This window comes from Miniopterus schreibersii (assembly GCF_964146895.1).
Source record: "Miniopterus schreibersii genome assembly, chromosome: 7".
Taxonomy (NCBI): Eukaryota; Metazoa; Chordata; class Mammalia; order Chiroptera; family Miniopteridae; genus Miniopterus; species Miniopterus schreibersii.
Window position 1 is genome coordinate 14,297,024 of NC_138108.1, and position 12,785 is coordinate 14,309,808.

General features: G+C 40.3%; 1 protein-coding gene across 2 annotated transcripts in view; it reads left to right on the top strand.

Annotated features, from left to right (window-relative positions):
* Nucleotides 1-12,785, top strand: part of ABCA12 (ATP binding cassette subfamily A member 12) — a 157,086-nt gene that overhangs the window by 40,280 nt on the left and 104,021 nt on the right. For both annotated transcript variants that reach the window (XM_081142825.1, XM_081142826.1), the window contains exon 3: nucleotides 11,397-11,550. In XM_081142825.1, coding sequence (XP_080998951.1) covers nucleotides 11,397-11,550 — 154 coding nt within the window. The remainder of the gene's footprint in view (nucleotides 1-11,396; nucleotides 11,551-12,785) is intronic.

Sequence of the window (12,785 nt, forward strand, 5' to 3'; positions counted from 1 at the left end):
CAGTTTTTTTATCCATTCTTCCACTGATGGGCACTTGGGCAGTTTCCAGATCTTGGCTATTGTAAATAACGCTGCAATGAATATAGGGGTGCATATGTTCGTTCTAATTAGTGTTTCAGGTTTCTTTAGATATATTCCCAGAAGTGGAATGGCTGGGTCATAAGGCAGCTCCATTTTTAATTTTTTGAGGACGCTCCATACTGTTCTCCATAGTGGCTGCACCAGTCTGCGTTCCCACCAGCAGTGCACACGGGTCCCCTTTCTCCACACCCTCGGCAACACTTGTTTGTTGATTTGTTGATGGAGCCATTCTGACAGGTGTGAGGTGATATCTCATTGGGGTTTAATTTGCATCTCTCTGATGATTAGCAACGTTGAGCATTTTTTCATGTCTCTTGGCATCTGTGTGTCCTCTTTGGAGAAGTGTCTATTTAGGTCCTCTGCCCATTATTATGTTCTTGGGAGGGAGAACATTTTAAAAAACAATTTTATATGTCTATTTTTTGAATATTTGCATAAGTGAACAAATTTAAATTTTTTTTAATAACACTGTTAATTTTCATCTATATAGGATTTTTTTTTTAAATTGGATTGTTTGGTTTTTTTTGGTGTTGAGTTTTATAAATTCTTTATAAATTTGGATATTAACCCCTGAACTTTTTTTCTTAGAAAAAAAATTAAAAATATCGATTTCTATGTTAGCAATTTTGACTGTACAACTTAGGAAAATGCCACTGGGGAATTTTTCTCTGCTTGTTTTCCTCTCTTTTCTTTTTCCTAATGAGATAATTGCTTTGATGAAAAGTGGTTGAACACTGAGGGAGGGGGAAGGCCAGGAATATGTTGTGGGTTACAAACTAAGTCACGGGTCACTTAAATTGTCTCTTTCTGATTGGCAGAGGTCTCAGCCAGAGAATCTTTGGTTTAGGAGAAAGTCAAGTCTGACAAGGCGATGAGGTTGCTACCTGCTGGCAGCTTGGCCTGAAAGAAAAGGTTGTGACATCCATTTCCCACTGGCAGGTTGTCACATATATCATTTGTAAACAGACGGAATATGAATACCTGACACCTGAGTGTTACACGAGCTGTTGAGTGATAGGATCCGGAACCAGACCCTGCTCTTCCCAGGCGAATAGACCATCTGTTGAATTAGCAAAGTTATTCAGCTTCTGCCTTCATGGGGCTTTTTTTCCCCTCTCTATATAATGATCCTAGCAATACATTTCACTGGCTTTTATTTTTACACTATAGCACACAAGTTTCTGTGATAATAACTGAGCCAGTTTTCTGAATGAAAAGAAAAAAGTTGTTAGTGAATACCTCCATAGGGGTAATTATTGAAATTCTTTTCTTCATATCTTTACTCTGAGTGGGTTACTAAGATTGCATTTTAATTTCTAATCATAATTTTGATCTTATATTAAGTACTTTATACTTCAACATGGCAGATTTCCTTTCACAGGAGATTAGTCTCCTGTGCTTGTTGTGATGGATGGGTAGCCCAGATTTATCTTTCCTGCACAAGTGAGGAAATGACTCAAGGTAGAGGGTCCTGGCTGCGTAATAAATCATTTGCAAAGCTGGGATTAGGAGGACACTATTTAACTCTTGCTCCTGTCTAGTACTTCACTCACTAGAGTAATTTCTAAAATTTCTGCCAACATATAGTTCCTGGCAACTGCTCATAATTTAGCCTGGTTGCCAGAAAGGCAAAGATTTGAGAAGTTGCAGGGGACATCTGTACACTATTTTTACTGTCCTACTCCGGATTCTGTGTACCATACCATCGTGATGGCGCCTCAACTTGGCAGCGACCCTTCACTAACGTGGTAAAGGGAGAACAGCCTTCAGGATGGGTCACTTGCTCCCCATTAAGGATGGGTCACTGGGAAGGTGAGTCATGTTCAACTGGTGCTCCTGTTGTGGCTTTGATGTACTAAAACTTATAAACCGCCACCTCTCTAACCTGGGTTAGCTCCAGCAACTCAGCCAGCCCCTCCGCGGGGCAAATACCCTAGGGCCCACTGAAGGGTGGTTCTTGTTGCCTAAGACGTATGATTTCTCTCTGTCTAGAAAAAGCTGTACCTCTCCTAGTACCTTTATTCATTTTTATTGTATTTCATGGACACTGTGAACTGGGTAAATGATCATTTCTTTAGTTCCTTAGGACATTCAGATTCAAATTTGCAGCCAACGTCTAAGAGCACACAGACCCTTGGCACCTACTACCGTGCTGGCTTTGTGTTTTCCTAACCTTGTTCTCCTTCGGATTTCCTCGTTTCCTACCTTCCCCCGTTAGAACATGTGTGCTTTCCTAAGCTCTGCAGATCCTTCTGGAATGAAATTCCCTTCTCCAAGCAATGTCTTAGACAACCTTTGCCGAAGGACTCACTCAAACAGGGATGCACACTGTGGTGCTAAGGTGCTTGCTGAACTACTACAGCTGAGCCAAGCTAGTGAGGTAGCAGTTTATGAGTTTTAGACTCAGCGCCAAGATATTTCCTTAAGCAGAAAGTTTCCTCCTGGGGAAAAAAATAAATAATTTCCATCTCCAGGTTCTTTTTCAGTTGAGGATATGTGAGATGGCGGGTTAAGGCTCTGTTTCCCGAAGCGTGCCCCATGGAATGTTCGTTCCCAGAATATTATCCAATGCTACCTTCAAAAACAGGAAGGAAAGGAGAGAAAAGAAAGAAAGGAAACAATACTCTGGGCTCACATAGGTGGAAATGTGAGCAAACCAAAGTTATTCAGGATTTTTACTGAAAAATTTCCCCGGGTCTTTAACATGCAAATATATTCTGACTTCCCCAGAACGGGAGATAGAGTAGTTTCCTAAACTTCTTTCACCCCAGAGGCTAGTTTATGCAAATCCTGTTGCTCCCCTGCTTCCCACTCCCCCAACCTCCAATATCCCACGGAGACTGTGATGATGGGAGAGGAATTAATTCTTCATTTCATTCCCCCCAGTGCAGGCATCGTGAGTTAACTACCCGGACAGCTGGGTGACATGAGCTGTGGTTAACAGCTAGGGCAGCAGATCCCCCGCAAATCAGAACAGATGTGGAGGTGCTGGAGGAGCACCACTTCCCCAGAGGAACCCCTCTCTCTGTTCCATGTTAACTGATGTTGCTGGATCTGTGGAGAGGGGCAGTGTTTCAGGGGAGGGGCTGCAACTAATGGGGCTCAGCGCCGTGGCTCTCAACCCACCAGCACCAGCCTAGTCATACCAGTGTGTACCCAGCTTCACATCAGCCCTGCCTCAGAGGTCACAGGCACTTTCCTGGTTAGCCACATGTAAGGAGAATTAGGAGACTAAGTTTTATAGGAAGAATGTCCTAATGAAATAACACTCTAAGGTTCCCTTTCTTTTAACTTTAATACAGATTTAGAAGGGAATAAAACAGTCGCCAAGATCGTGTTTGCAAATGCCCATGGCAGGGAGATTTTTAAAAAAATGCAGCTGTGTATCACTGTTACTGAAAGACAAGTTTCAGACCAGCAAAGTGTTAGTTACTGTTAGGCCCGTCTAACAATACAAACAGACCCCACTTGCCCAAGATGAGCCACAGGACTCAACTTTCCTTGCCAAGTGGGAATATTTTGAATTGTATTAATGAGATTCTCATTTTTCAACTTCTCCAGAGTCAGTCCATGTGGGGGTTTATTATCTGGCAAATTATGTACTAACTTTATGCCTACAAATCTTGAATCAAACCATTTTGCTTACAATTTAAATAGATCAGACCATGGCCTTTGGAATCCATCACCCATCAGGATCTCCTTAACATTCAGAAAGAAGGGAGGCACATTCTATTTTGGAAACTCAGTGAGGTGGGTTATGGATCCCTTTGGGCTGACCATCAATTCACGTGGGCACTTTAAGATCAAAGAGATAACATCCTAAGTGCTAACAAGGTCCCGAGTCCAAACTACCCCATCTCCTTATCTTAAAAAATGATAATAGTAATAAACCAAAGACATAAAGAAGGCAGGAATCTTTCTCCACCCTTGGCACCTGCGATGTCATAGCCAAAGTCCCAAAATTATCTCCACAGGGACACTTTTTGCACCTTTCAAGACCTGTTGGCTGTGGTCCTTGAAAGAAACTCTGGGGGATGTGGGGGGTGTGGGAAGGACCCCAGCAGGTGGACACCATCTCAGAGGACCGGGCTTGGCCTTGCTCTCTGCGGCTCTGCTCACTGAGCACACACAGGCGCCGCCCCTGGAGCACAGGCTCTGCTCCCGCGGTGCTTTAGGATCAGGCATCTCGCTTCAGTGCCCGCTGCCAGAAGCAGCCTGCCTTTTTGCCAAGGGATCTGAACTTGGAGGAGCACCTGCACTATGAAGCAAGACTTGCCTGAGGAGGATCAGGAAGAATGCGTCATGGCGCCACACCCACTGAGCAAGCCGTAATTGAGGCTCTGCACCCGCCGCAGGTACCCATGATGAATTAGCAGGGAGAGAGGCGCCTCCTGCAGCACTCCCGGCCACTCACCGGCTCCAGGCACAGAGAGGGGCGCCGGCCTGAGCAGCAGGGCCCGGCCGCCGCGAGGGAAACAAGACAAATGTTGCAAGAGCGGCCTGATGAGCAATGGGCACCCGGGGTTCTCGGGCCTTCCTCCTCCACGCTCACGGTGCCTTACACAAGCCGTATCGAATTAATCTTCCTTGGGCCCCGGGAGGCGGCGGGGCCCATTATCCTCAATTTGGTCGATGTGGAAACAGACACAGAGAGGTTAATTTACCTGGGGTGACTCAGTGAGCCAACAGCGAGACCAGAAGTGCTACCTGTTTTTCAAACTCTCAGTCTGTTCGCTCCAAAACATGCTGAAACTTAGCCGAACGAAATGTTGTTTTCATTATTGCCACGTATCGGGTAGCTCTAGCTCTAGCTCTGGCGTTTTATTTTCCATGTGTCCTTGAGCACCTTGCTTGTTCTCTCTGAGGTTATCTGCAAAATGGGTACAGTATTTGCCTTGCCTCTCCTTAGGACTGTCATGGGGCTCATATGAAATGATTGTTTAATTCCCCGAAAAAACATGAAGTGTTTTTAAACCAGTTTGTTACTATTTATTTTCAGATATATATTATTCTTATACATAATATTTCTGACAATTCAGGAAAACAAATGAGTCCTACTTACATTGTATTTAAAGAAAATGTGATGAGCTTTGAAACCAGGCTCTCTCTCCCTGCTTCTCTCTCTTTCACACACACACTAATAATTCAGTTATATTTTCTTAGTATTTAAATACAAAAATTTTTTAAATAGAAGAATGAACCTTACTTAGCACCTTACTCAGTGCCAGACACACAGTATCTGCTCAGTAAATATCGAATGGATGGGTTCGCTTTGTGGACAAAAAATTCAGTTGTTAAAATGACAGACGTCAATATTTAAGAGCTAGATTTTTGAGGAAACCAAGATAAAGAGCCTATAACAATAAGTGCTACTAGTTTTATGAATCAGTATCAATCTATCCATTTCTATAAAGCACATGAATATAATGCATTGTACTTACTATCCATTGGACTTACTATATCCATTGTTATCTTTTGATTCACTATAATATTGGGGACAAAATTTGAAACTTTGATCTACAAATAATAAAGGTAAAGATGTAAATTATGTTAAAGTCCCAAATCATGCAGTATTTCTGTGACCCTCAGGAGTTTATTCATTCATTAATTTATTGATTAATAAAATTAATAGTTGCTTGTAATGAGTCAAGCATTGTGCTAAGAACCATGTAAGGATTTTTTTTTTTTTACTTCAAGGAGCTTATTCTTTATCCAGTCTCTCAAAAAGTGCAATTTTATTGAGCTAGTGTCGATCTGCAGATTCAAAGTTATATCAGTGTTTAACCCTAGCCTAAGGTCTCTCTGGGCCACAAAGGTTAAAAAACAGAACAAAACACTATTCTGAGGGATGGAATCTGAAGCATATTTGATCTTACCTTGATGGGCAGGGGAACAGGACACTGCCCCTCAGAGGACAGCCCAATCCTACAAGTGGAGAGCACCTGTAGAGGAGCACAGTGACAGTCCGTGGGTTCCTGATAGGACGATATGAAACAACTTGAAAGGCTAGCTTTGTGTCATTTATAATTTTAATTATGTTTTTAAAAATGTAATTGAGAACAAAATATGCTCAAAAACTGCAAGAAGTGTAAAAAAACTTACTTCAATAAAGCATTACAAATATACTTCTGAGATTAACTTCTTTTTCCATATTTTCTTTATTTATTTCTGGTTATTTATTTGTGGACAATGTTACTGGGCATGCTTATCTCATTTTGTACTCTTGTTATGGTAACTAAGTTTTGTGGTGTTTCACAAGGAGTCTTATCATTTGCCTGATCAGAAGGCCTGCTACTTATTCTGCCAACATGACTCTGTATCCAAAAAGTAAGAAAAATATAATCCCCAAATGAATAACTTCATATTTTAAGATGCCAGATATTTCCTTTCAAAATTTATCATTTATATCTTCACTGGGATAAAGACCAAATTCTTTTCACCTAGAAACACAAAAACACCACCTAGGTTGCGTTCTGACTTGCTTTGAGAAAACACAAAGAGAAACACAGTGGAAGCTCTCCAATCCTGCCATTAGTGTAACGCCTGCAGACACCACCCGGGCAGCCTGCAGAATGCCTCCTGAGCCTCAGGATGGCGAGTGGAAGGGGCTTCCTCACTGAAAAGGCTGGCATTTCTTTCTTTAATCATATAATAAATAGAGACCAGCACTGCTGTTGAGAGTCCAGTGAGCAATGTGTTCCTGACTTTATTGCACAAGTGGGTAAAAATGCTTCTGCGGTGGTCAGAGGTGGAAAGGAGGGTGTTGGAGGAACGTGTATTCTTGACTCTCAACAAGTGAGAGGTCAAGGGGTAAGTGAGAGGAGTAGCAGGAGAAAGAGAGAAAAGGACCGGGAAACAGTAAATAAAGGAGGTGGAGAGTGGAGAGGAAAGGAAAGAAGACAGAGAAATAGAGGGAAAGGGGTATTAACTAGATCAGATGAGATGGGGGGAGAGGTAAAGAAGTGAACAAGGCAGAAGAGGGACAGGGATGAGTGTGAGACAGGCCATCCTTCCGAGCCAACAAATGACAGCCAGTGGGCCAAATCCAGCCTACTCCCTTTCTTTGTAAATAAAGTTTTATTGGAATACAACCAGGCCCATCGATGTACATGTGGTCTATGGCTGCTTTCATGATTCAACACCAGAGTTGAGTAATTGTGATGGAGACAGTAAATATTTACTTTCTGGCTCTTATGAAAAGTTTTCAGTTGTTTTCAAACTTTAGCATGAAACAGAATTGCCTGGAGGGCTTGTTAAAATAAAAATTGCTGAAGCCCACCCCCTGAGTTTCTGATTAAGCATATCTGGGGCGGGATCTCAGTTTTTCATGTCTAATAAGTTCCCGGGTGATGCTGATGCTGTTGCTCCAGGGACCACACTTTGAGAACCACTGCTCTAATCCTTACGTTGTATCACACTAAGACTGGTCTCAACAGGGAAATGAATAGCAGACTGTTCCCTCTATTAAGTAACCATAGATATATTGCTGATATCACAATTATTTACAAAGTATCAATTTTTAAAATCTTAGAACTGGATCTGTTTGTAAGGCCGGTTTCATTCTTAGTGAAAAATAAATTTTATTTAGTTAAAACCTTAGATAATTAAAGGTTTGTTCCTAAAAATGTTTTATAGTTTTTATTTGATTCAACTCCCTGAAATAACATTGGGATTCTGTCAATGTCATTACTGGTCTGTGTCAATAATGTTGACTGTATCCAAATTATAAGAGAACTTCTCCCCACCCATGGGTGGCTCCTTAGAGAATAGCACTGCCTTTGCCTGGAGCCCCTAAGAAACTAAGCCATAAGTGGCTTGGAATTTTGCTTCCCACCTAACCTACCTCTCCTAGATTATGCTGGAGTCTTCTGACTCTAATTTCCCATGAAGTTGCAGATTCTTCCATAGCTTTTCTCCTAGAGATGGGCATGAATGTTGTCCTAGGGGTGAGACCCTTGGAAATTATGATACCGAGGACTTTATCCTGCCTAAATACTCCATCTCAAGACCCTGGAAAAAATTTTCTCCCCTGCAAGTAATGCCATAGTTTACACAGTTGTAATCTTTCTCTATTTGTTTCCTCAAATCTGGGCTCTGGCTGTGAATTTGGGCAACCAGTTATTAGCCTTAACTTTGCACAATTCACGCTTGATGCAGGATGCATGGAAGTTCTGGGATGGATAGAGAATCATTTCCCTTTTCCCTGCATTCCAGCATTGAGAATATAAAGAGAAACATGATTTTGGAACTTGAAAGTACCGGAGACACCTTCAGAATAGAAGGAGTTAAAACTTAGAATTAGCAGCTCTTTAAAATGTGTGATGGCTTCATTCCACCATTGTTCTGAGTGGTTACTTCCTTGCACACATAACTGACATGGACAGAAGATCGAAAAATCATTTTTTCCCCCTGAAAGCTACAATAGAGTTTAATTTTAGTTAATTCTGACTTGTTAGTTCTAGTGGATTTATAGATTGTGTGAAAAGTTGATGCACATGAAAAAGTATATTATAGATATCGAAGAGGGATTAATGATGCGAATTTATGTTACATTCCTAGCATAGCATATGGAATACAGTAGATGTTAATAAATCAGTTCTAATGTTGCTGCAACGGGCCTCTTTATCTTAATGAGCGTATGGGTCTTGGTTAAGAAATGACGGTAAAATAAATAGATCAGGCAGCCCATGCTGTGCGTGTCACTGTGTTGATAGAAATTTGTGCAACCTAAACCAGGCCCTCACTTGCATAAACCCATTGTGACCGGCTAAAGAGCGGTTGTCCAGAGAAGCGTGCAAGGAGTGTACTGTCTGCACTTTGAACACCATGGGGACTTGTTTTTAAAAAAATCCTGTGATAATTTTTCTGTTGAGTAGGCATAGACATAGTTAATCACATCAAAGGATATCAAGGGTTTAAGTTCTTTCAAATCCCTCTCATCATCTGCAAATTTTAATCAATGCCAGAAAAAGTAAAATTGCATGGAATGTGCCACCTCTGCGCAGGTCTTCTTTCCATGGCTTCTTTTTTCTCTCTTCCTGTTACCATCTGGCTTCCCTTGAGCATCTGTTTTTTCCAGCACTGCCTGACTCAGTCCTACCATCGCCTTAGGAAGAGGCGTAGAACAGAGGGGCCATTGTTTCTGGTGTCCTTCCATCTGCTTTGCGTTCAAAGGACCCCTGCGATAGTCTGACCTGGAATAGAATTAAGCCTGTTTGCAGACCCACGTCCCAAGTGAGCGGCCACGATTGCGATCTGTGTAACAGGGTGGAAAACATTGAGGCTGAAATTCAGCTGCAGAACTGTAAAGGTCACGTTGTAAGCAGATCACTGGGGCAGAATTGTGTTCTAGAGAGAGGATGCGAAGTGCTGACAGGCAATTTGACTGCTACCCTCTGGTTCAGTCAAGGGATTGTACTACAATGAAAATATTGCAGGTTCATTGCAGTTGTCACTTGGGTTTAATATTAGGAGAGACGCTGGTCTTTCTGGTGTCAGAAAGAGAAGCTACTTAGAAAGTAGCACTGAATAGTTGGGTGGATTTGTCTTTCTAATTTCTTCTGAATTTTCAAGAATAATTCATACTGGTATGATTTTATGTGTTAGTTATTTCTATGGCTTCTATAACAAAGCACCACAAACTTAGTGTCTTTAAAACAACACCAACTTATTATTTTACAGTTGTGGAGGTCAGAAGTACAAAATTTAGTCGTAGCACTTAAAAAGTATGACATTCTCTCTGGGGGTTCCAAGAAAATCTGTTTTTCTGCCTTTTCCAGATTCTAGCAGTCACCTACTTTCCTTGGCTTTTGTCTCCTTTCTCCACCTTCAAAGTCAACAGTATAACACCTTCCAATCTCTCTCCCCTCCCCTCCCCTCCCCTCCCCTCCCCTCCCCTCCCCTCCCCTCCCCTCCCCTCCCCTCCCCTCCCCTCCCCTCCCCTCCCCTCCCCTCCCCTCCCCTCCCCTCCCCTCCCCTTTCTTCTTTCTTCTAGCAAACTTTCCTATTGCCCATTCCCTTTTATTTCCAATTTTCTTTCTTTGTGTCCATCTGTATGTAAGTTACAGGAATAAAAAAATCCATTTATTGTTCTCTCTGCTAATATATTAATGCATACTTAGCCATGTTGCTCCTATTATTTTTTTTTCACTTTTTTCTTTTTTATAATGAAAAGAGAATTTTTAATAATGAAAACGCACTCTTTTAAACAGATTCATAAGTTAAGGTTTTGCTTTTTAGTCTGCAGTTTGGAATTACCCTTATAGTTTCTAAATCTGCCTTTTTAGAAAGTTCAGTGTCCCCATGTTCCCCCAAAGAGAGGAATCTAGAGTTTTAATATCAAAGCTAATTGTGGAAAGATTTGTACTTCACAGCTTGCTTGTTGCCTTGATTCGTGTATGCCATCTTCATAGTTTAAAAGCAAATGTTAAAGTAGAGATTAATAAAAAAAACTTATATGCATATATGCATAACAGACACAGACAATGGTATGGGGAAGGACTGGGGGTGGGGCAGATGTGGGGTGGAGGGGATCAATGGGGGAAAAACAGGGACATCCGTAATACTTTCGACAATAAACAATAAAGATAAGCTAAAAAAAAAGTAAAGGTTACCAAACCCTTTACTATTATAGTTCTTGTTTTCTGTGACATTAATATTGAGGAAAATATGCATATTTATCCACACCATTATTATTGGTCTTTAAATAGGAAAAATAGTGTGTGCAGAGGATAATTAATTTAGCTGTTATATTAAATTTTGAAGAGACCGAAAATATTTTCTGGTAGCTAGAAGATTGGCTGCATTTATAATGACCTTAATTATAAAAGAAGTCATGTCCATTGTGGGAAATAATAATTAATATATAGTAGAGTAAAAGTAAATTTCACATGAACTATGCCACCCAGAGGAAAAAAATTCCTATAGATTTTTATATATGCATATATTAATTTTTTTTAAAGATTAGTATGAACTAATCTTTATTGGTCCTACTGTTTTCTGATTTGCTCTTTTTAATTAACAACACATAAACATTTTTTATGTTATTTGACACTTTTATTGGCTGCATTGTCTTTTATTATATGGATATACTGTGATATGTTTTTAAAACACTCTAGAAGACATTCTTGCAGCCATTTCTTTAGAATAAATCCAAGGAAGAGGACTTCATGGCATTTTTAACTCTTTTGGTACATAGGAGACCCAAACAGTCATAATCTAGAAGGTAATTTACAAAACAGTGTTATTCTGTCTCTTTCCCTTCCCAGGCAAACATCATAGTGATGTAATTATTGATTGTTTGTTTTTAATTTCAGGTTACCTTGCACCTCGAAACCTTCCCAGTACTGGCTTCTTTCCGTTCCTGCAAACCCTACTCTGTGACACAGATTCTAAATGCAAAGACACACCCTATGGCCCACAGGATCTGCTTCGCAGGAAAGGGATTGACGATGCGCTATTCAAAGACAGGTAGGGGCACTTCCCAAGTGGATTCAGTTGCTTGGAGAGGTCTGATCTTATTTCCTTATGAGATATCCAGGAAGCCATCCTAGGTTAGATATATAACTTTGTTTTATATGTCTACAAGTGTGATGCTCTAAATATGAATGAACAAGGTAGGTACCATTTGTGTATGGGATTAAGCATAATTTACTTCGGATGAATTACCCAAACTCTGCTTTTTAAACTGGGTGGCCGAGACAATCTTCTTTTACTTCCCTCAAAGATTCTCTATCCCTCCTCAAATTGTCAAGGACACACTGCCCTATTACTTGATCACAGGCATGAGATGTAGGGCAATGCCAGAGGCATGATCCCCTGGAAGAATAATTTATTTATATTACTCTATGTGGTGCTTCTAGATATAAAAGAAACTAAGAAATTAAAAAAAAGGAAACTAAAGGTCTAGAATCAAAGTAATAAAGTTGAGATTATACTTAATTGAACAACAACCTTTAAAAATGAGGTTAATGTGTATTCTATTTTATGATGTGAGAAGCAGCTGAAGAATAAAAAGAGAAAATCTAGATCATTCAAAATCTCGATTTTCCATCCTGGGTTTCTAGAGAGACCCCAGGAGCCCATCTGCATATAGAGTGGAAAACAGTATTATAATCTTAATTGACCATGAGATAATTTTGGTAGAGATGTATTTTTAAGTGTCTCTCAACAGAAGTTTATATTCATTTATAATCAGAAATATTTAGTTCCAGAATTTTAATTTTAATTCCTTGGTATCCTTTAATATCATCATCATGATTTTGGTCATCAAATAATATGGGTGATACTTTAAGAGGGAGTAACTCTGAGCTGTTTAGTATAAAATATAAACATGTCAGGAATTGTCATGGGAAGTGACTTGGGAAACATAATTGTTGGGTTGCTAATTCATATTGGTTTGGTTGTTTCCACAAGGTATTTAGGCTTGATGCTTAGAACATTCGCATGTTCATTTATTCACTTATTAATTTATTCAAGAAGTAATGACTAAGATGTTTCTATGTGCCAAGTGCCATTCTAGGCACCGCGACACAGAGGTGAATCAGACAAATTCTCCACCCATTTGTCACTTGATCTAATGGAAGAACAAGCCAAAAAAAAACCCCACAAAAAACCCCAAACAGCAAGCAAATAAACAAGCAGCATAATTACTGACAATAAGTGTGACAGTAAAAAAATAATGCAGGTTAAGAGGTAGAAGTTGA